This window comes from Hipposideros armiger, unplaced genomic scaffold, assembly GCF_001890085.2.
Source record: "Hipposideros armiger isolate ML-2016 unplaced genomic scaffold, ASM189008v1 scaffold_29, whole genome shotgun sequence".
Taxonomy (NCBI): Eukaryota; Metazoa; Chordata; class Mammalia; order Chiroptera; family Hipposideridae; genus Hipposideros; species Hipposideros armiger.
In genome coordinates this window covers 4,716,550-4,740,628 of record NW_017731379.1, presented here as the reverse complement: position 1 = coordinate 4,740,628, position 24,079 = coordinate 4,716,550, and the positions used below count along the sequence as shown (strand labels likewise).

Below are 24,079 nucleotides of genomic sequence, written 5' to 3'. Positions count from 1 at the left end.
TCCAAAAAGGTTTCATGAAGAAACTAACATGTATTGTGTACTTGAAAGGCTGGGTAGTGTTTGGGCACTTAGAATCAAAGGTTCATGTTTTGCAAAGGGAATAGAGTGAGCAGATGTGGGAAAGATAAGCTATTTTCATAAATGAAGTATAGGGAAATTGACCTATTCGAAGTAGGCTGGGGTGGACAATTAAGACCCTTTAATACCTGGCTAAGGAGGTGAAACTTATTTTCATCTTTTTAAAATGTTCATAAGGGAATTGTAGCATTTTGGATTATTTCCCTTGGGCAGTTTAGCATGTTACATAAAGATTGCCTTCTCAGATTAACATAGGTATATGTGTAATATATTTCACCATCATACTTCCATTTTTTCCTCCATTTCCCAAGGCTATATGTCTTTGCTAACTATGGACCATGGCAATAAGTTAAGCATGTTATTAGCTATGAGTTAGGTACTATTTCAGCCTTCATTTCACAGGTGAGGAAAGGAAAGCAGAGAGAAATTAAGTAAATTGTTCATGGTGACAGCCAGGAAGAGGACCTGAATCAAACCTAGGCAGTTTGCCTGCAGAGTCTGTGCATTTATGCGGTATTCTATGCTGCCTCACCCTGTGGTATTCCACATTTATTGCTTTTTGTGATGCACTATGTAATTTTCATCTTTTTTTTAAAAAATTTTATTGGGGAGCAGCCATGGTCATTGGTTACACATTACTTTCATGCTACAATGGCATATTCACTGTTAAGGAGGGTGCAGCTCACAGTGGCCCATGCGGGGATCGAACCGGCAACCTTGGTGTTAGCACCATGCTCTAACTAACTGAACTAACTGGTCGCCCCCCAAATTTTTGTGGTTTTAACAAAATATTTAATTTGTTCAGTGTTCTTTTAACAATGCTTGAGCACCTCCTTCATGCCTACATACTGGCTTATAGAGTCTAGAGATACAAGGTAACTATGAGAGATGGATTCCTTTCTGTAATAGAGTTTACATTTTAGTGGGGGAAATAGTAAATAAGTCAAGTAATTACAGCCCTGACCAGTGAACAGGTGTACTATGATAGAAAATAACATTGGGGAGTAGGAGTTAAGTCTATCAGGGAAGGCCTCTTTGAGGAGGTGATACTTAAGCTGGAGATCTGAAAGGGAAGGAATCCAGGCAAAAAGAAAGCTGGTGTAGGGCTGGCCGAGTGGCGCGATGGTTAAGAACTCGCTTGGGATGCCAGAGGGCCCCGGTTCGGATCCCACATATGAGGGCCAGTGACACTGCCCTCTACAGCTAAGATGCTGAACAACAGCTCAACCCGGAGCTGGGCTGCCTTGAGTCGCCGGCGACGGCGTGGGCTGCAGTCCCTGTGGCAGTGGATTGCCATGGGCTACCGTGTGTAGCCAGCAGCCACCGTGTGTAGCCAGCAGCCAGCGTGAGCGGCCAGCAGCCGCAGTGAGCGGCCGTCCAGAAGCCGGCGACTGATCTGCCTCGCCAGAGAAGAGCGCAATGATGGTGCCAACTTGGGCCAGTGAAGCAACATCCTCCACAACTAGATTGAAGAACAAAACGACAGCAACTTGTCTGCTCCCCTTCCCCCAATTCCCCAGCACTGTTCCCATCCCCCCAATTCCCCAATAAAAAAAAAAAAATCTTTAAAAAAAAAAAAAGTATGCTCTCCTTTCTTGCTTTAAAAAAAAAAAAAAAAAAAAAAAAAAAAAAAAAAAAAAAGAAAGCTGGTGTAAAAATCTTGCTTCAAAGAAGAGCTTGCTGGAAGCTAGGAACTGAAGTTGCAGATCACTGAAGCAGAGTTAGTTAGGAGAGTGGCAGAAAAATGAGGTTGAAGAGGTAGGTCTAATCAAATTGTGTGTGTTTTTTTTTGTTTTTGTTTTTTGTTTGTTTGTTTTTTAGGCCTACAGTAAAACCTTGGATTGTGAGTAACTTGCTTTGCAAGTTTTCTGCAAGACAAGCAAACACTTCTATTACATTTTAACTTGGTAAACAAGTGATGTCTTGCAGTAAGAGTAGTTTGTTCCTGGAACGAATTATGCTCGCAAACCAAGGTGTTACTGTAATCAATTTTTGTAGTTTTTATGTAAGGTAAGTTTTGAAAATAGGGTTTAGGAGAACTCATTATTTTGTTAAATGTAATTTTTTCACATCTCTGTAAAATGAATACTATTTGGTATTTTGAAGAAATTTGTTTTTCTCTCCACTTGATGGTGTTTATATACTTCCCATTTAAGTTATCTAAGTGCCCTTATGCATTTTAATATTTCCCCGTGTCTTGTCTATGCCAAAAGTTCTGTGAGGACTTCTTAACTCCTTCTAATGCCTACACCTGCAGCAAAATACACATTCATGTTGCTATCTACAGGTAAGGGACTAGGTTTACAACCAATTTAAAGAGGTCACTAAGTACTGAGTCATCAGCCACAGTTTTTCTTGCTCTAACTAGGGCATTCTGCTCTGACTCGAGGAAGGTTCTGCCTTAGCCAAGTGTTCTGTCATCACCCCTTCAAATTGGAGTTAGAAGTTATCTATATCAAATGAAGAGAGCATGACTTTTAAGAAGAGATAATGTTTAAAAATGTTAAAATCTCTTTTGGGTTTATTAACATACAATGAAACTAGAAAGCAGGTTAGCAGAATTATCAGGTGATGAGAGTTGGTCTCCACCCCTCCCCCACCCCCTTTTAAAACATTGTGAGTGACTTTATTAGGGCTTATATTGTAGAAAGAGCTTTTCCATGTTCTGTCTTAAGCTGTCATAATAAATATCCATTTCACCCCTTTTCAGGGAGCAGTCCTACATGGAAAGTGTTGTGACTTTTCTACAGGATGTTGTGCCACAGGTAAGTGTCTGTGTGGTTTCAGAAATAGTCGGTTTTTACTATTGGCCAGGAAATGTCTGAAGTGTTCTGTTTCCTAAACTTGACACCAGTGCCATCAACATCAGATGTTTTAGCATCCGGAATGTTGGTAGGGTTGAACTATACTTGTCATTAGATGTGCCTTAGTTTTGTGCTGATAGTGGCAGTTATTATTCCTCAGGACTTGCTCTCCCGAAAGGAGTCAAGGTCAGATGTTAGTTGAAAGATGGGACTCTCTTGTTGGATTCTATTTCCCAAAGCTTTCTCTTGTCCTAGTTAAATGTTGCATCTCTGAAGTGAGAAAAGCAATATACAGAGGGTGCCCCAAAAATGTAGACACATTTAAAAAAAAATTTTTTTTTTATTGTTAGTTTCAGGTGTACAGAACAATGCAATAGTTACCCTTTTTCACCCTCACCAGGTAACAACCCCCCTCCCCCCATCTATTGCCCTCCCACCCCCAATATCATGCTTATCTATTACAATTCCATTGAATCCGTTCCCGCTCTCTACTCCATGTCCCGAGACTATATGTATATATATAATTATAGTTGACATACAGTATTATTCAACATCAGTTTCAGAAATACAATGCGGTGAAATGTAGACACATTTTAAGAAAGGAAAAAATTGCATTAAAATTGTAATAATATATATCAATAACAAAAGATGAATACAAGTCATGTGTATACATTTTTGGGGCACCCCTGGTATATGCTATGCATTTCATTAACTATTAATAGATACTATATTAATTTAATACTATGCCGAGCACAAATCTACATTGTTTTCATATTGAGCATTATTTTTACACCAGGTAAAGTATGCCTTGTTACGTTAAGAGAGTAATCCCCTTACTGTTCACTCTGTGTAAATGTGACAGTGAAGAATAAGAGCAGCCCTCCTGAGATGATCTCTAGTGCACTGTTGCCCAGACTTAACCTAAGTATCACTTGGCATGCTTGTTAACAATGATAATTTCCAGGCCCCTCTCCCAGGGAGATCGACTCAGTGGAATTGGGGTAGCGTCCAGTAACTTGTGTCTTTGGGAAGGATCTCAGGTGATTCTTGTGGAGCGGTAGCTCCGCTGTTTAGTGGAACTACTGAAGGGAAAGTGTTCTGTATTTTCTCCTTGTCATCATGTCAGTGTTTGCTGACTGCCAAGGCATCTGCAACTACACTGTTCCAAGGGACATCTGTAGATCCAGTGGGCCAGCTTTAGGAGAGGGTCCTAGAAAAGTCTCAAATCCAGATTTCAGTTGTATTAAACTAGTAGTGCTCATCAAATAAGGGAAACTACCAAGGAATGTTGGGAGTCACTTATTTTACTTAGTCAACTTGAATGAAAATAGGCCACAGTGACAAGGTCTGTGGGGCATGTAAGGAAAAATGCATGCTTTCCTTTCTTGAGGAACTTGGTTAATAAGGGAAGTCAAGTTGCTTGCAACAACCAGAGAGAAGAGCGAATAGCAACAAATCAGTGTTACAGATTCAGTAATGCAGACTGAATATTTAATGGCCAAGGGAATGCAAAGAAAGAGTGAAAGAGTAATGTTCCAAAGGGCATTACAAGTAACATTAGTTGAAGTGACTAGATAGGTTGGTATTTGATGTTGAAAGAAACTGGCTAGTTGGGTATGGGAGGCAATGGAGTTGCAGTGGCTGTAGAGCATCCACACTCTGCAGAGAAGGCCAGGCTTCGGTCTTCTGTAAACTGCTGCTGGCATGAAGCCAGTTCCAAGGAAGAGGCATGTAAACGTTTTTTTGTAATTTGTCTTCCCTAGAGTGCCTCTTTATCAAATTTTTACAAAGGCACCTTTTGTGCTAGTGGAAACCCTGCAGAGCAAGAAGTTTTGTTGGCTGGAGGAGAGAGGCTGTGGTCAGAGACTTTGAGGGGCTAGGTGGAGACTTTGCTAGAGAAACAAGAATACTAGATCGAGTAATAGATTGAAAATAGGGGCTGCTAAAATGGATAGGGTAAACATGCTGGCAGGCAGAAGATCAGTTTTTATGGACATTATGCATTAGAAAGGGAATCATCTATGTATTGACTGAAGCTTTGGATCAGAGTAGTAATGATGGAAGTTAAGTTGTAGTCATGGACCTAAGAATTAGAATATTCATTCAAGAAATTTGTCATGCAAGTCATTATTCCCGGTACCATAGAAAGAAAGCAACAATTCAGACAGCAGACCATCACTTGAGCACCCACTGTGGGTCGGGCACTGTATTAAGTTGAGAGGATTCCCGGGGCTCATCCTTAAGGCTTCATGGTCTAGTGCAGCAGTTGGCAAGCTTCTTCTAGAAAGGGCTGGATAAGCTTTGCAGTTCACACAGTCTCTGTGGCAACTACTCAGCACTGCTTTTTATGTAAAGGAAAGGGCAGGATTGTATTAAAATAAAACTTTATTTGTGAACACAGGTGGTAGGGCAGATTTGGTGACCAGTGGTCTCTTCCCCTCCCCCCCCCACATTTAATCCAGAATCCCCTCTTGTTGCTTTGTGATCAGTGGTTTGGAAAATGGTATTTTTTGTTACGTTTGTTACGCTGATGTTACGTTCCAACTCCTGCTCTAGTCTGGGAATCATCAAATTCATGGAGCCTGGAAATTATTCTCTGGGTCTCCATTTACCTCTCCAAAAGCAGAAAATGTGTTAGACTGATTTCAGCGTCTTCAGCTATCACAAAAAGTGAATTCCCGTTGTATTTAACAGATGTCATTGATGGCTTGTAGAAACCCTTAGCTGTGCCCTTTGATCTAGTAATTGTACTTATGAAAATTTATTTTTAAAAAATAATTCAACCAAGAAAAAAGTTAAAGCTCAGAACTTCTCAGTGCATATGAATTTTTCACATTTTCAGTGTAAACCATTATAGCCAGCTCAAATGTCAATAATAGTCAAACAAATTATGATATGTGTGCCCTGTAGAATATTTTGCTGTCATTAGAAATTACACTTTTTTTTTAAAAGATTTTATTGGGGAATTGAGGGAGGGGAACAGTGTTGGGGAATTGGGGAGAAGGACCAGCCAAGTTGTTCTTTAGTCTTCTTTGTGGAGGGTGCCAGTCGCCATCTGGCTTCCCATCCGCAGCTCGTGGCCTCCAAGCTCAAGGTGCTGTGTTCAATCTTAGTTGCGGGTGGGCATAGCCACCATCCCATGCAGGAGCCGAACCAGCAGTTTTGTTGTTAAGAGCGCACGCTGTATCCATTGAGCCATCCGGGTGGCAGCTCAGTCTTAGCTGCGGGTGGGCATAGCCACCATGGAACAGGCAACCTTGTTGTTACACCAGCTGAGCCATCCTGCCACCTGTTGGCAGATCAGCGACAGCTCATCTCGGGCGCAGTGTCACTGGCCCATGTGGAAATCGAACCGGCGGCCCTGTTGCTCAGAGCTCGCACTCTTAAGCCAACTCTTAGCCAACTGAGCCACGTGGCCGGCCCAGAAATTATACTTTTGACAGCACACAATGGAAGTTATTTTCTCTACAGTGAAAAAATAACACAACACAACATAGCCACCATGTAGCTGTGTCTTTTAAAATTCAGCAATAACTCTGTGTTTAGGAATGTGTATAGGTGTTATTGTAGAAACCAGATAAGGAATACAAGGAGAAATAAATAAATCCTATCAGTAATGGAGTGAAAGTTATGACTCTAAATAAGAGAGCTAGAGCAGTTGGGTCTTGGTTGAAGGAGGCTAATAAGCAGTGATGTGGAAAAAGCCCCAAAATGTTAGTGTAGTAATACTTTGACCTCCATTAAGATTGCAAGTGAAAGCTGGATGGGCACTGGGTGAGTCTGTGCCTCACTGAGAATAAAATATCTAAACGTGGGCAAAGGATATCATGTGTTAAGAGGCAAGATGACATGTCGTATGCCTTCTTTGTGCAAACCTGCAGGAAGGCACACAAGAAGCAACATTCAGATGCCTCAGTCAACTTCACAGAATTTTCTCAGAAAGGATTAGTAAAGAACAACATGTCTGCTAAGGAGAGAGGAAAGCTTGAAGACATAGCAAAAGTATACAAACCTTGTTATAAAAGTCTGATTTCATCCTGAGGGGGAAAGAAAAGAAGTTCAGGAATCCCAATACACTGAAAGGCTACTTTCAACCTTGTTTTGTTCTGCATATCACCCAGAAATCAAAGGACAGCATCTTGCAAATGTTGCAAAGGAATTGGGAGAATGTTGAATAATGCTGCAGGCGCTAAACAGCCTTATAATAAATCTACCCTGAAGAAAGGGTTGAAAAAAAAATGTTATTGCTTTAGCAGATTGAAGGAGAGGCTGACATAGGAAGAAAGAAATTGTCCTCAATGCAGTGTAGGAGCCTAGATTGGACCCTGGAGCAGAGAAAGAACATTAGTGGATAAACTGGTGAAACCCAGATAAAGTCTGAGGCTTAATAGTAATGTGCCAATTAGTGCCATCGTTTTCACAAATGCATCATGGGAAGATTTGGTTAGATTAGATGGTTAACATGAGGGGAGAACTCTGTTCTGTGTTCAGGAACCCAAAATTATTCCAAAATAAAAAGTTTATTTTCAAAGACTTTTCAAGGATGAGAAGAGTAAGACCAAGGAAGATGAAGATGAGATGCTTGAAGATGAAGTTGGTTCTAGTGTGGGTTTTTCTCTTCTCCAAAGGAATTAACTGCACTATCCACATCTCACTTTTTTTTTTTTTTAATTTTTATTGGGGAACAGTGTGTTTTTCCAGGACCCATCAGCTCCAAGTCAAGTAGTTGTTTTCAATGTAGTTGTGGAGGGCGCAGCTCACTGGCCCATGTGGGACTCAAACCAGCAACCTTGGTTTATAAGCACTGCATTCTAACCAACTGAGCCAATCGGCCGCCCCTCTCACTCATTTTTTAAAACAGACAATTGAAATCATAAGGGTTTTTTTGTAGAGTAAACCTTCTATTAAAGTAACTCTTTTAGTAGTGTTTTTAGTGGCCATTAACCTTGTATGGCACAGTACAGGGGTTGTAAATTGGCGTGGAAATTTAAAGGAGGTGATGTATATATGGGATGGTTGTTTTTGTATTAAAAAAATTAATATATAAAATTTATATTAAATAATAGTTCGGTGAACTGAGTACCTCTTTATAATTGAAAACATTGCTGACCTTTTGTTGTATATGTTAAATGCTTGTAAGTACATACAGTCTTTAAAAAAATTTAAAAACATTTGCTTTACGGAGTGATTGCTCCCTTTGAATACTGATGGGTCCCTTTGGCACTTTTCCTTTGACTTCAGGGCAGTTTAAGCTTATCTTTGTGACCCTTGCAGGCTTGGAACTAGTCATAGGTTGGGTCTAACAGCCAGATAAGAGACTGAAAAAGTAATACTTTTTGTGTTTTCCACACCCAACCCTGGCCCATGCCTTCCAGCTGGAGGCCAGTGGAAAGTAATACTCTTAAAAATTCTGGGTAGAGTGTAATTGACTGATTATAAATACCTGGGAATTAAATAGATATGTGTGGTACTTTTGTTTATTTCTTAAACCTTCTTATTTGTTGACCAATATGTATAGGAGATGATTTAGTTTTTTGAGTGCCTTAGAATTATAGTGATGCTTCCTAATAGACTATGATCATTGTATTTTAGGTTCCTGCAATTATTTAGTAGGTTAAAACCCCCCCTTTTTTTTTTAGCTGAGCCATTCTGCCACCTGTTGGCAGCTCAGTGGCAGCTCAGCTCGGGCCAGGAATGGAACCGGTGACCTTGTTGCTCAGAGCTCGTACTCTTGAGTGGGCTCTTAACCAACTGAGCCACTCGGCTGGCCCTAAAAACCCTTTTTTGACCAAGGTTTTCAGATTCCTGGATAACTTTCTTTGGGATTAAAAATATTACAAAATGCACTAGTACCCCAGAGGTAGGATTGATAAAGTTGTAGAGGGATGGGGTTGGCTTTATTTAAGTTACTCTTTGTTTTGAACATCAATAATATTATATTAGAGCTGTAAAATATTTTTATTCAAACATTTCTGTTTACTATGCAGGCTTACAGTGGAACACCTCTAACAGAAGAAAAGGAGAAAATAGTCTGGGTCAGATTTGAAAATGCAGATTTAAATGGTATGGTTTTAATTTTTTTGGGGACATAAGAATTAAATGTTTGTTTGGGGTTGACCTGATTCCAAAAAGAGAACCCTTGAGTCAGATTACTGTCTCATACAGTAACTTTTTAGTTTTCAACATAAATCTATTTTTAATTGAAAAAGTAACATAACCACGCTAAAAAAACTTAATTAGAACTCATAGTGTATTGTACAAGTCTGAAAGTAACTGTAACATATAATGCCTCGCCTTAAAATTTAAGTCCAAGTGAGATAAAATTTTCTTAGAAAAGTTATTAATTCAAGTGTGGTTAGTAGTATAGGATTTATAACTCCAAAATAATCATTAATGTTGAGTTTTTTTAGACTTTAAAATTATTTTTTTCTGAATAGATTTGATGCCAGCCATAGTCCTGTTCTCAAGTACATCCATTTCATTGCTCCTTTCTGTTCTCTCTTGCAAGGGGCCTGCCTCTAGTCTGTTCCCGGGCTACCATGCCTGTCATCTTTTGAGAGGCACTGGTGAGAAATTGAATGGGAGGATGGGAGAGGGAAGGGAATTATTCTCTTGTCTTCTCTGTGTCAGTAGCTGCATTTCCTCGTGGTTCTAGCTTCCTCTGGGCAGCTCCATGGGCGTCCAGTTTCTACCAGGTGACCTCAGCACCCTGTGTTCTTCTGTGTCTGTGTCTCCCTAGCCTTGGAGTGGTAATGACTTCCTGCTGTTGCTAATCCAGGAGGTTGCCTCACAGTTCCTTTTTTGGCTTTTCAGCTATTTTGTCACTTGTGTAACCAATTGCCTGCATTGTATTCCCAATTACAAATACACTGAGTTGTTTTAATTTCCTGGTTGGACCTTGGTTGATATCATACTCTTGAGGCTTTGTCTCCTGTAAACTTTTAAACTGTGACGCCATATTTTCCTTTAAAAGCTACTGTCCAGGATGAGAGAGGTTAAGTCCCATTGCTGCAAATTGGTTTCTTTTGAATTTTGGATTCTCTATCAGCTGGTTCGTTCAGATATTAAAAACTTGTTCAGCCCTCTTTGTGGGCAATAAGCTATCCATTTGAATGGATGATTATGATATATAAACTTTTCTTACTATATTTCTTTTTGAAAGCTTATTATATATATATATATTTTTAAAGATTTTTATTGGGGATTTGGGGGAGGGGAACAGTGTTGGGGAATCGGGGAAGGGGGACAGACAAGTTGCTGTCCTTTTGTTCTTCTGTCTAGTTGTGCAGGATGTCGCTTCACTGGCCCGTGTTGGTATTATCATTGAGCTCTTCCCGGGTGAGGCAGATCGGTCGCCGGCCACTGGACGGCTGCTAGCAGTAGCTCTTGGCAGCTCATGCCGGCTGCCGGCTGCTCACGCCAGCTGCCAGCCACTCACGGTAGCTTATGGCAGTCCACTGCAGCTTCACTGCAGTCTACGCTATCGCTGGGGACTCACAGCAGCCCAGCTCCAGGTTGAGCTGCTTTCACCATCTTAGCTGTAGAGGGTGCAGCATCACTGGCCCTCATGTAGGATCCGAACTGGGCCCTGCTGCTCAGAGCTGGCGTCCCAAGCCAACTCTTAACCAACGCGCCACTCGGCTGGCCCAATTTTCTTCCTTTTTGTGACTGTCAAATTTCCTTGTTTAGTAGTATGTTCTTCCTCCTTTATTTTATTTTTCCTTCTTTATTAATAACTATTTAACTGTTTGTTGTCTTTTGTTTTCTATCACCTTTCCCTCTTGAACTCAGGCTCTTTTTTTTTCCTCCTGGAAGTTTATTTTGCTTTGTGCATGTCTGAGCATATTAGAGGATTTTCTTGATTTAATAAAGAAAATGTGGTCATGGTCTTGAAAGTATTAGTGCCAGGTAGTATCAAAAGCTTGGTGTATAACATATTATAAAATGTTAAAAACATAGATTCATGTCAGCAGAAAAAAGGAAATGATTTTAAAATCACAACTAACATTTAAAAGATTCATGAAAATAATCTTTACCTAGGCATTATGTTTTTAAATTAACAGTGAGTAGAATTGCTGGGGGGATATATATATATATATATATATATATATATGTTTTTTTTTGTTTGTTTTTTTTTAAAGACACATTTATCCAGTGTCATGATCAGACTATTACATTTAGCAATCAGCAGCATGGGTGCAAAAACAAAACTACTACATTAAAACCCTTTTTTATGTTAAAACCCTGTTGGAATGCTTTACGCTTTCCACAGAACACAAACTAAAATAACCTGTTATACAATTAGTCACAAATACAGTCCTTGAGTTGTTTGCCCACACACGAGTATTGTCTAAAACATGTCCTCTTTGTATGTAGCAGCTAGGCCCTGCCACCACTGTGCTTGGCTGAGTTCACAAATCTGTTGTAACCTGCAGCTTCCCTATCACATCTGTGGCTGTCCTCTTCTGTTAAGCTTTGTTTCTTGGCTGTAATTAAAACCTGCCACTGCCATAGCTACTGTTGCTACTGGAACCGCCATAGCCACCTTGGTTTTGTGGTTTGGCAAAGTATTGGCCTCCACCGTCATAGGGTCCAGAGCCTCTGCCTCCAAAGTTTCCTTTTGTGGGTCCAAAATTTGAAGATTGATTGCTTCCATCATTACCAAATCCATTATAGCCATCCCTACTGCCACCATATTCTTCACCAATACTGCCACCTCAACCACTGAAGTTTTTTTCCACGACCAAAGTTATCATTCACGCCAAAACCACCTCCTCAACCACCACCAAAGTTTCCAGAACCGCTTCGACCTTTTTAGCTGAATGAAGCACTAGCCATCTGTTGCTTAGATAGGGCTTTCCTTACTTCACAGTTGTGACCATTCACAGCATGGTATTTCTGAATGACAGTCATGTCTACAGAGTCATGGTCACCAAAGGTTACAAAAGCAAAGCCTCTCTTCTCACCACTGCCTGGGTCAGTCATGATTTCAATCACTTCAGTTTTCCCACACTGTTCAAAATCATCTCTTAGGTGATGTTCTCCAGTGTCTTCTTTAATACCACCCACAAAAATCTTTCTCACAGATAAGTGGGCACCAGGTCTTTGAGAATCTTCTCTTGAGGCAGCCCTCTTCGGTCCCACAGCTCTTCCATTCACTTTGTGTGGCCTTGTCTTCATGGCTGCACCCACCACCTCCATGGCTGCACCCACCACCTCCACGGTGGCACAGGTGACAAACCCAAAGGCTCTGGAGCGCTTGGTGTTTGGGTCTCTCATCACCACACAGTCTGTGAGCGTTCCCCATTGAATGCTCAGAATGGTTCCTCAGACTCGCAACAGTTTCAAAGCTCAAACCTCCAAAGAAGAGTTTCTGCAGCTCTTCAGGTTCTTTGGGAGACTGATTTAGACATGACAACCGCAGGAGGGGAGACTTGAACAATGCTTACGCGGTGGCGTCCACCGACAGAAAGTACCAGGGTAATATCTTATAAAGACTTTAAAAAAAAAAAAGATTTTATTGGGGAATTGGAGAAGGGGAACAGTGTTGGGGAATTGGGGAAGGGGAACAGCCAAGTTGTGACCTTCAGTTTTAGTTGTGGAGGGTGCAGCTAACTCAGCTCCAAATCCAGTTGCCATCAAGCTGCCCGTCAGCAGCTTGCCTCTGCTTGGCTCAAGGTGCCATATTCAATCTTAGCTGCAGATGGGCATGGCCCATTATCCCATGCAGGAGTGAAACCGGCAACCTTATTGTTAGGAGCATGTGCTCTCACCAGCAGCCTTCCTGCCACCTGTTGGCAGCTCATTGCCAGCTCGGCTTGGGTACAGCTCACTGGCTCGTGGGAATTGAACTGGCGACCCTGTTGCTCAGAGCTTGTGCTCTTAACCAACTGAGCCACTTGGCTGGCCCAAAACCTTTTCTTTATTGAAGTAAAATGCATCTGGAAATATGTTGGGTTGTCGGAAAAGTCATGACGTATTTTGCCTATGTTTTTCAAAGGGCATTTATTTATATAAAGAACAAAGATCAATCAATGATATATTGCCCGTTTTTTCAGTAACCTTTTGCCATCTTCAGTGAGCTTCATAATTCTTCATTCATAGAAGGACCTCTCTTTATTTGCGAAAAACTGAACAAGGTGCTGATTTACAGCCTCATCTGAATTGAATGTTATACCATGCAGGGAGTTTTGAAGAGAGCGAGACAAATGGAAATCTGATGGTGCAAGGTCAGGCGAGTATGGTGGGTGTGGCAACACATCCCATCCAAGCTCCAATAATTTTTGACAGGTGATCAAACTTGTGTGTTGTCTCATGTTGTTGCAATGGAACACAACTCCTTTACAATTAACGAGCTCTGGATGTTTCTGGATGATGGATTCGTTCAGACTGTCCAATTGCCGACAGTACACATTTGAATTGATTGTTTGGTTCCTTGGTAGGAGCTCAAAAAAACACAACACCTTTAAAATCCCACCACACTGAGAGCATAACCTTCCTCTGATGAATGTCTGCTTTCGATGTCGTTTGAGGCAAATCATCACGTCGGGACCAAGACTGTTTGTGCACCACATTGTTGTAAACAATCCACTTCTCATCGCCAGTTATCAGTTGCTTCAAAAAAGGATAATTTTCCTCACGTTTATTGAGCATATTGCAGATGTTTATACACACTGTCAAATGAACTTCGTTGAGTTCATGCGGAACCCAAATATCGAGTTTGCTTACGTATCCCATCTTCTTCAGGTGGTTGTGAACTCCTGAATGATGGATGTTCAATGTTTCTGCAATCTCTAGTGTCATGTAACATGGATTTGACTCGATCAATGCCTTTATTTTGTCGCCATCAACCTTGGTGGGCCTCCCTGACCGAGGAGCGTCATTGAGATCAAAATCACCAGCACAGTATTTCGTGAACCATTTTTGGCACTGACGTTCTTATAGAGCATTGTCACCGTAAACTTTATGCAACTTTTCACCAGCTTGATGCGCGTTCTTCCCTTTATGGAAGTAAAACAGTAAAATGTGGCAAAAATGCACAGTTCGGTCTTCCATCTTCAACTTGTTGAAAAATCTCCAAAACTCAACCAAATCGCTCAATTTTTTTTAGAATGAAGCTAGAACTGTCAGCTGTCAAATGACATAGCAGTAACATAGATGTGAATGACTCTAGTACTTCCAAAAATGAACTAGTGCCGTATGTTGCAAACATGTGTCATGACTTTTCTGAAAACCTAACAGATGGATCTTGCTTGAAAATTATTTCAGTACGATAGCAAACTTATAGTGGTTGTCCTTAATTTAATAGCCCATATCCCAGTTGATTTATTAAACTTTTTTTTAATAAGTTGATTTTTACTCTGATTCTTTTTATTTTTATTTTTTAAGATTTTTATTGGGGAATTGGGGGATGGGAACAGCACTGGGTCATTGGGGGAAGGGGAACAGACAAGTTGCTGTCATTTTGTTCTTCAGTCTAGTTGTGGAAGACATTGCTTCACTGGCTCAAGTTGGCACCATCATTGCACTCTTCCCGGGAGAGGCTGATCAGTCGCTGGCTTCTGGACGGCCGCTCATGGCGGCTGCTGGCCACTCATGCTGGTTGCTGGCTACACACGGTAGCCCATGGCAACCCACTGCAGCAGTGGCTGCAGCCTATGCTGTCGCTGGTGACTAATGGCAGCCCAGCTCCAGGTTGAGCTATAGTTCAGTATCTTAGCTGTAGAGGGCAGTGTCACTGGCCCTCATATGTGGGATCCAAACTGGGGCCCTCTGGCATCCCAAGCCAGCTCTTAACCAACGTGCCACTCTGCTGGCCCTGATTTATTAAACTTTTAAATTTATACATCTACCTTCTTTATACTTGAGCACACATGTCTTCTGGTCTCTCCTTTCTGTATCAAATTGTATGAAATTTGGACTTGGGTTTGTTATGAATATACTTTTTATTATCTCTGGCTTTAGAGGTGTGTGTGTGTGTATGTGTGTGTGTGTGTGTGTACTTGTGTATGTTTTAAGGCAATGGTAAATATTTCAAAGATATTTGGTCCTTGTTTTCTTTCTTTTTTTTTTTTTAAGATTTTATTGGGAAATTGAGGAAGGGAACATTGTATTTTTCCAGGACCCATCAGCTCCAAGTCAAGTTGTTGTCTTTTTGTTTTTTTTTTCTAGCTGAGTCATCCTGGCACCTGTTGGCAGCTCAGTGGCAGCTCAGCTCGGGCTGTGAATCGAACCAGTGACCCTGTTGCTCAGAGCTCACACTCTTAAGCGAGCTCTTAACCAACTGAGCCACTTGGCCGGCCCGTCAGGTTGTTGTCTTTCAATCTTAGTTGTGGAGGGCGCAGCTCAGCTCCAAGTCCAGTCGCTGCTTTCAATGTAGTTGCAGGGGGCACATCCTACCATTCCATGTGGGAGTTGGACGGGCAACCTTGTTGTTAAGAGTACGTGCTCTAACCAACTGAGCCATCCGGCCGCCCATTGGTAGCTTAGTGGCAGCTCAGCTGGCACACAGCTCACATGTGGGAATCGAACCGGCAACCCTGTTGCTCAGGGCTCGCACTCAAACCAACTGAGCCACCCGGCTGGCCCTTGATCCCCTTTTTCAGTCTTTTACAACATTTCTTGAATTTATTTCTTACTTGTGTTTTTTTCCTTTAGGAATGTTTTTGTTTATGTCTGTGTGTGGCAAACCTTCTGAGATATTCACCATTGTTAGAAAATCTAGCTTTGTCTTTCAGGATACCATGAGGGAGACGGTGGAGGGGTTCTTCTGGTCACAGTCATACTGGTTTAGCAGCCTGCTTCTTTGAGGAGCAGTTATGGGTACCTGGAGATTGTTTTAGGTATTCAGCCTTCTCCTTGCTGGCATTGGAGTTTTCCTGGCAAAACAATTTAGAAGTTTATTAGCTATCTATAGATTTAAGTTATTTTATATGATTAATGAAACTCTATTGGCTACTAATCAATTCAAAAGTTACAATGTTTGAACGGAACTCTGTTCTGGTGATTGCCTCTGTTCTTCCAGCAGGCCTGGGAGCTCTGCTTGTCTGCCTGGAATTATCAAGGGCTGCCAGTTGGCCCCTTGCCTCCAGGCTGGAGCCCACTTGATATGGTTTAGCATGGCTGGTGGTAGGGTAGGTAATGGCTAGGAGGAGATACTTCTAAGGGATGTCAGTTACTGCATTCTCCCATCCTGGATCTTCCTAGGCATCTCCATTCCTAATCAATGCTCTAACTTTGACTTGGTGCTAGGTAGAAACTCCATCTATTGGAGCTCATTAGAGAGTGGGACTAAGGCCCTTTGTATCATGATCGCTGTTCTGTTTTCAATCTGATTTATAGCTAAGCTTGTTTTTCTTAAGGTACCTTACTGAAAAAGGTATAAGAAGTAGCCAAACCAGTTGAGTATCTTGACATTTTTCTTTTTCATTTTTTTTTTTTACAGTGAAAAAATTTTATATTTAGAATTAGCCAGCTGGAGTCAGTTTAGATCCCAATTTTGTTGGCAGCATCCAAAGCACCGTAGTCAGGAGCCAGTTGAACATATGCCTTCTTCTCCATCAGGCCTGATCAGGGTGTTGACCTCGGCCAGGTCAATGTCATAGAGCTTCTTCACAGCCTGTTTTATCTGGTGCTTGTTGGCCTTGACATCCACAATGAACACAAGTGTATTGTTGTCTTCTATCTTCTTCATGGCTGACTCTGTAGTTGGGGGAACTTGATGATGGCATGTAGTGGTCAAGCTTGTTTCTCCTGGGGGCGCTCTTCCCAGGGTGTGTGGGCTGCCTTTGGAGCCGCCGTGTCTTGGGCCTTTGGAAGGTGGGTGATGTGGGGATCTTCTTTTTTTGAGGCCTTTCAGCACTGCTTTATTTGCCTTCAAAGGCTTCGGCTTGGGGCCAAGGGGCAGGGGCTTCCTTCTTCGCTTTCGGCGCCATCTTCTTGAAAAGCCTGACATTTTTCTATCAGATTTCTTAAAGGTGAACATATAGTTTGAGTCCCAGAACTCATCAGGTTATTCAGCTGGTTTGCTACAGTATAAGAAGAACTGCCAACTCCATGTGCCTACAGGCTTGAGAGGGGAAATTCTTAGCACTTCCTAGTCCTTGACTTTTCCAATTCTATTATAGTCTAGTACTATACTTAGGTATCAGTTTTTATATTCAACAGCCTTTTTTTTCAGTTGCGTGTGATTGGTTTAAGAGAATGTAAAAAATTTTTTAAATTGTAAAATGCACATAACAAAGTTTACCATCTTAACCATTTTTAAGGTTGCAGTTCAGTAGTGTTAAGTACAGTAAGTCCTCACATAACATCATCAATAGGTTCTTGGAACTTTGGTGAAATGATGTATAATGAAACTATTTTTACCATAGGCTGTCGATATAAACAAGAGTTAAGTTCCTATAGTATCTCATCAACATTGTAATGAGATGACATTGGATGAAACTATGTTATTATTCGAGAACCTAGAGTACATTGTTGTACAACCTATCTCTAGAGCTCTTCATCTTGTAAAACTGAAGCTCTTTACCTAGGCAACAACTCCACCTTCTCCATTCTCTCCTTCCTAGTAGCCCCGGGCAACCACCATTTTACTTTATGTATCTATGAATGTGGCTACTCAAGATGCCTCCTAAGTGGTATCACACAGTATTTGTCTTTACATGACTGGCTTATTTCACTCAGCATAATGTCCTCAAGGTTCATCCATGTTGTAGCATGTGTTGGAATTTCCCTTCTTTTTAAGACTGTATAATATTCTATTGTATGTGTGTGCCACATTTTGTTTCTCCATTCATCCTTCTGTGGTCATTTGTGTTGCGTCTACCTTTTGGCTTTGTGAATAATGCTGCTAGTAACATGAGTGTATAGATATCTCTTTGAGTACCTGCTTTCAATTCTTTTATTTTTAAAATATTTTATTGGGGAATTGAGGGAGGGGAAAGTGTTGGGGAATTGGGGAAAGGGAGCAGCCAAGTTGTTGTTCTTCAGTCTTCGTTGTGGAGGGCGCCAGTCGCTATCTGGCTGCCCGTCGGCAGCTCGTGACCTCTAAACTCAAGTTGCTGTGTTCAGTCTTAGTTGCGGGTGGGCGTAGCCACCATCCATGTGGGAGTCAAACCAGCAGCCTTGTTGTTAAGAGCGCACGCTGTATCCCCTGAGCCATCCAGGTGGCAGCTCAGCTCAAGGTGCTGAGTTCAGTCTTAGTTGCTGGTGGGCAGAGCCCACCATCGAACAGGCAATCTTGTTATTACGCCAGCTGAGCCATCCTGCCACCTGTTGGCAGCTCAGCAGCAGCGCAGCGTCACTGGCCCATGGGGGAATTGAACCAGCGGCCCTTGTTGCTCAGAGCTCGTGCTCTTAAGCCAACTCTTAACCAACTGAACCATGCAGCTGTCCCTGCTTTTAGTTCTTATTGAGTATATATCCATATGTGGAATTGTTGGTTCATATGTTAATTTCATTTTTAATTTTTAATGAACTACCATAATGTTTTTCATAGACTTTTAAAACCTACTCATAGCTGGTGTCAATGTAAGAAACATTCAAACCTGTAGAGAATTTTTTGAGTTTATTTGAGCCAAACTGACGACATGCTGGGAAGAAAGATCTCTAATGCTCCAGAGAATAACAGTTTTGCTGCTTCTTTTATGCATTTGAAATTAAGGAGGGAACTGTAAGAAAGATTACATGAAGGTGGGAACCAACAAGACCAGGATTGGATTACAGGACAGTTAACAAGTTTATGTGTTCTCTGGAGGGTGGTTGTGCTTTAGAAGGGAGGGATCTGAAAAGAGGCATTTCAAAGAAGCCTTAACCTAGATGCACAGAAACAATGGGCAGGGCTTGCTGAAGGCAAAGATAAGCCTTTTAGTAAAGAAGCTGTGTGTCTGGGGTGTGATTATGACCTGCTCAGTTAGGAATTAATGATCAGATCGTCCTGTGAAGTTTTTCCAAGGAACCCCTTTTTTTTGTCCACACTTGCAAGGATACCTTGATACTTCCTGTCTTCCACTGCTGTCACGACTTCTCTCTGAATGCTTGCTTCTCTGACTTCTAATTGCTCAAAGCTCCCTGTTCATACTTTATGCTCATACTGTATGATCAAGGAGGAAAAGCATTCTTTGGACAACCCAGAATGCTCTGTTTGGATCACCTTCTGGTTGTTGGGATAGTTGCAGAGTCCAAGGACATAGTGCTAGAATTGGCTTAACTGGTTATATGCTTATCTCTGTGCTTGTTGGGGGGTGGGGGTAAGTTCCGTTACCAGAAAAGGGGGAGGCATGGAGTGGGAAGGTGTGAGGCGTTGCAGAGATAATAGCTGCTGCTTGGATCTGTTACTCTGGTGTGCTTGGGTCTCCATTTCAGCTACCTCCTAGACATCTTTACTTTAATGTCCCACAGGTGCCTTGATGCCATTAAGAGGAGAGGGGGATGCAGTCTGAGGCCACCGTCCCCCCCCCCACCGACTAAGGAAAGAGAGGCCCCCTGAAGTTGCCCATTTAGGGCTCTCTGTCCTAATGGGCTTCCCTGCTCTGCCCTTCCCCAGGACTGAAGGCCTGGGGTAGGGCTGAGCTTGGGGCTAGCTTTTGGAGCATGGAGGTGACTGTGGAGCAGAGATCATGAATACCCCAGGGCAGAGACTGGAGCAACAAGAGTGGGGCTGAAGGGTGGGCCACTCTGGCCAGGATTGCCTTGGCCCTGCCCCCTCAGGCTGGGGGTGGGAGGTGTGGCTCTCAGCTCTGCTGTCTTCCCAGGCGGTGTTCAGTCCAGCGGGCTTCCTTCTTCTGAGGTAGCAAGTCTGGGACAACCTGGTGGGAGTGGGTTCACCTGGCAGAGACTGAGACTAAAGTTTTACTTAATAAAGACACTGCCGCCAAAACCCCCCCTCTAAACCGTGACCCACAAGTGCCTCAAAGTCTGAGTCCTTTTCCTCTCTCTGTCCTCTCACGAGCTATGCTTCAACCCCACTTGCCTTTCAGATCATGAGCTTTTCATGCCTACAAAGGGCCTCCTGGGTGAAATGTTCTTTTCTGCCTTAATCCTCATTCGCCCATTAGCATCTATAAAAAATGACTCCACAGTTTTTAGACTGGGTATTGGCAGTATGTTGCTGCTTAAATTAACACACACCCGGAGTGCAGAAGAAGCTGGTTTGGGAGGGAAGATTTAATTTCACTTTACACCTAGATTTTTAAGGTGAGCAGAAAACCCATTATTCCCCCCTTTCCTTCTGCAAACATTTTTCTATGGAGGGAAAGTGTCCTGAGTGCAGTATCAGGGGAGGTTCACAGATAACATAAGCCTGGACAGGTTTTGAAGAATAGAGAGATCAAAGGAGAACATTGTAGTTGGCTAAAGCTACAAAGGAATGCTACCTGTCTCTGTAGGAAAGACTGTAAAGTCCATATTTAGGGATAAAATAAGAAAAAAGAAACTGGTAAAGAAGACAAGAAGCAGCTATGGACAGAATAACCAGTGATCATGGTGTGATCAAGGATATAAAGTCAAAGAAGAAAGATTACTTAAAGCTATAACAATTCTGAAGAATAATATAAAATTTTTACAAAAGCTAAGAATTTCGAACAAGAATAATGGAAGTCTGTTGTACCATTATCCAGAGAAAGAAAAGTAGCACAAGTGACTAAACGTAATCTAAATTAAGAGAAAGGATAGAATGACCTCAGGGGTTTTATGTATGGCCTTTGAGCCCTTCTAAATGTAGCAATCTGTGATCAAGGTGGTAGCTATAGTAGGAAGATGACTGGATTGTGTATTAGTAGAGTCCCTTCAGCTTCGAGTAGATTATACCTAACTTGTTCTCATCAATGATAAAGTGAAGTTGGCTTCAGCTCTGCATATAAAACAGGATTGTGAGCCAGCCGAGTGGTGCTGTTGGTTAGGAGTTGGCTTGGGACGCCAGCTATGAGCAGCGGGGCCCCGGTTTGGATCCCATGTATGAGGGCCAGTGATGCTGCACCCTCTACAGCTAAGATGGTGAGCAATAGCTCAACCTGGAGCTGGGCTGCTGTGAGGCTGGCCGGCAGCTGCCGTGAGCTACTGTGAGTGGCCATGAGCTGCTGTGAGCGGCCGTCCAATAGTTGGTGAGTGACTGCCTCACCCGGGAAGAGGGCAATGATAATGCCAACATGGGCCAGTGAAGCAACGTCCTCCACAACTAGACTGAAGAACACAAGGACAGCAACTTGTCTCCTTCCCCGATTCCCCAACGCTGTTCCCCTCCCCCAATTCCCAATAAAAATCTTAAAACCAAAACAGGATTGTTGTGTGTCAGATTAGATGATGTAACATATACTAAACATGTTGAAAAGTATAAATGTTAGATCTAGAGAGTTAATTATGCCCTAACATAAGTTTATAGTTATGACTTTTGCTGGATATCGAATCATGTGCTGTTAACTTTCTGTCAGTGAATTCCTATAAAAAGAAATCCGCATTAAAAAATTACAGATTATAAGCCATGTTAAAGCTTTTGACTTTATATTTGGGCGACAGGAAGTTGAGGATGGAGGTGAGGAGGTATGTCATCTGTGTTCTAAAAAGAGTACTGTGACTGTAATATGGAGTGTGGTGGGCAGTGGTGGGTGCAGGAAGCTAGTAATGTTTTGGAATAGATGTAGCTGGGGGTGGTGATGTAAGAAGAGAGCTGTTTAGGATGGCAATAGATTAATTGCTAGAGGGAAGTAAGAAGGTGGTTCCTGACATTGCTATTCACCAAAATAGGGAATCCTTAAGGTCAGGTTTGGGGAGAAAATCATGACTTTTTGAGTGGAATTTGATCTTCTGTTGATACCCAAAACTCACGCTGAGGAAGTCACTAGCACATAGATACTAACTGGAAAGATGGATGAAGCAATGAGATCATCTAGGGGATGCTATACTGTGAGAAGAAAAGGGAGTTTAGGAATTAAAATGGAAAAGCAACTCCACTATTTAAAGACTAGTTAGAAAAGGAACCAGCAGAAGAAATGGTGAAGGAGAACCAGAAAGATAGGAAAACTAGGAGTTATGACCGGAAAACCAAGGGAAATTATTTTAAGGAGAAAAGGGTGAGCATGGTTTATAGCTGCTGAATAGTCTTCCACAATGTTAAAAAAACAAAATTGAAGCAAGTAAGTTCAAAGACCTAATTGGCTTTATTAAAGGATTTATGTATCAGGCAGCATCCCATCTAGCGACTTGATGGGAGCGCCAAGGGCCTGTACAAAATGGAAGGTTTTATAGGAAGAAGGGTGGGCAAGAGAGTTATTGACAAAAGAATGGATTGTGTTTGGGCTAGGACATCTCTTCTTTGGGGAAGAGAGATATACAGATTTCCTCTTTCTAAGGGGGGAGGGGGATGGAGAGCCCCCATGTGACAGGTTACCTTACTGGTGCTTGACCAGGAAATTCCGGACTGATTATTTTTCTGGGCGAGGTTGAAACTGCAGTTAGATGAGGTATTAAATCTAGGTTTGGTATTATGGGCTTTTAGCACTGAGTGATGCCATTTTGGGCCTGTGGTTTTCTCTGTGACAACAACTTGGAGGTTATTGGTTACTATAGGAAAAGTCACTTGGGAAGAGTGTTAGGGGCAGAAACCTTTCCGAAATATATTTTGGGTGAATGAGAGATGAAAAATAGATAACAGTTATAAACAACCGAGTCAAGGAAGTTAGCTTCTAGAAGAGTAGAGGAATGAAGTCAAGTAAAAGGAGAAGGATATTATTGCTTTAATTTATGATTTTTGAAAACCTTATTTATTGTGCAAATATGGTGAATAGCACAAAGTATAGATCAAGGGATGACTTGTTACAAATCCAGCACTGGTATAACCATCACCTAGGGTAAGAAATAGAACGTTGCAACCTATTTGCCTAGTGATTCTGAATTTCATATAGAGAGAATTATAATTATTCGATATATAGTCTTATGTCTGGCTTATTTTGCTTATTATGTTTCTGAGGTTCATCCACGTTAAAGTGTATAGTGGTGGTTCATTTTTTCTGTGCTGAATAGTATTCCATAGTATCGGTTTAACATTGTGCTTGTTCATTCTGTCTGTGGACATTGATTTCAGCTTTTGGCTCTTTTCAGCTAACCTTGCCACAGATATTCTTGTGCATGTCTTCTAGTGTATATGTGTGTGCTCATGCTTCTAATGAGTGTATACCTAGAGTGGTCCAAGGGTGTGGTATCTTCAAGTGTGTGGGCAGTGTTTTCCAAAGTGGTTGTACTAATTTACATTCACCAGCAATGAATAAGCAGCCCATTTACTCCGCATCCTCCCAACACTTGTTTTTTTTGTTATGGTTTTTAATGAGCATTTCTTTGATTACAGATGAGGTTGAGGCACTTTTGATGTTTATTGATCATTTGAGTATCCTCTTTTTGAAGTGCCTTTTCATGTCTTTTGCCTATTTTTCTAATGACTTATCTTTCCTATTGATTTTTAATTGTTATGTGGACTGGATGAATCCTCTGGGTTTTTAATTGTTGTCAGTCTGTCCCCCAGTGCTGTGGCTAAAAAGTAACCTAGTACAATTTGCCAGCCTTTTTATGCTAAGAGTTTTTTTGTGTCCTGTTAAGAAACCTTTCCTTATACTGTGACCATAAAAATACTTTTCTATATTATCTTCCAGAGTTTTGTTAATTTTATCTATCATTTATATCTAAAATTCCCTGGTGCAGATTTATTGAAAGGGATTGAAGACATTTAGCATGTTTAAATGCCCCTTGAAAATATCCAGTAACATGGGAGGAGTTGAAGTTAATGATTGGAAAAAAGCTGCTGAGAAGGTAGGGGAGGATGGAATCCAAAGCACAGATCGAGGGAGTCACATCAAAAAGAAAGACAACTATTCGTAATAGGATGGAACCAGGTGCACATAGGTCTTTGGCAACAGGAAGTTTCTATATAGCTGGGTGCCATGCAAAGATCCCACAAAAAGGGATAAAACAATGTAGATTATTGACAGAAGTTACAGAGATGATTGATTAAAGACCGTAAAATGAGACGAGAGTCTAAAAGGAGAAGGCAGCGATGCCAGTGGCCTGGAGGTCCTGATAAAGTAAAAAAATGGTTTTTTTGTTTTCTAAAGACTTCATTGGGGAATTGGGGAGGGGAACACTGTTGGGGATTTGGGGAAGAGGAACATTGTGTTTTTCCAGGATCCATCAGCTCCAAGTCAAGTTGTTGT

General features: G+C 41.6%; 1 protein-coding gene across 12 annotated transcripts in view; it reads left to right on the top strand.

Moving 5' to 3' along the window:
- The window catches only part of BCAS3 (BCAS3 microtubule associated cell migration factor), a 574,404-nt gene that overhangs the window by 2,778 nt on the left and 547,547 nt on the right, over positions 1-24,079 (top strand). For all 12 annotated transcript variants that reach the window (XM_019636670.1, XM_019636667.1, XM_019636663.1 and 9 more), the window contains exons 3-4: positions 2,789-2,843; positions 8,870-8,945. In XM_019636670.1, coding sequence (XP_019492215.1) covers positions 2,789-2,843; positions 8,870-8,945 — 131 coding nt within the window. The remainder of the gene's footprint in view (positions 1-2,788; positions 2,844-8,869; positions 8,946-24,079) is intronic.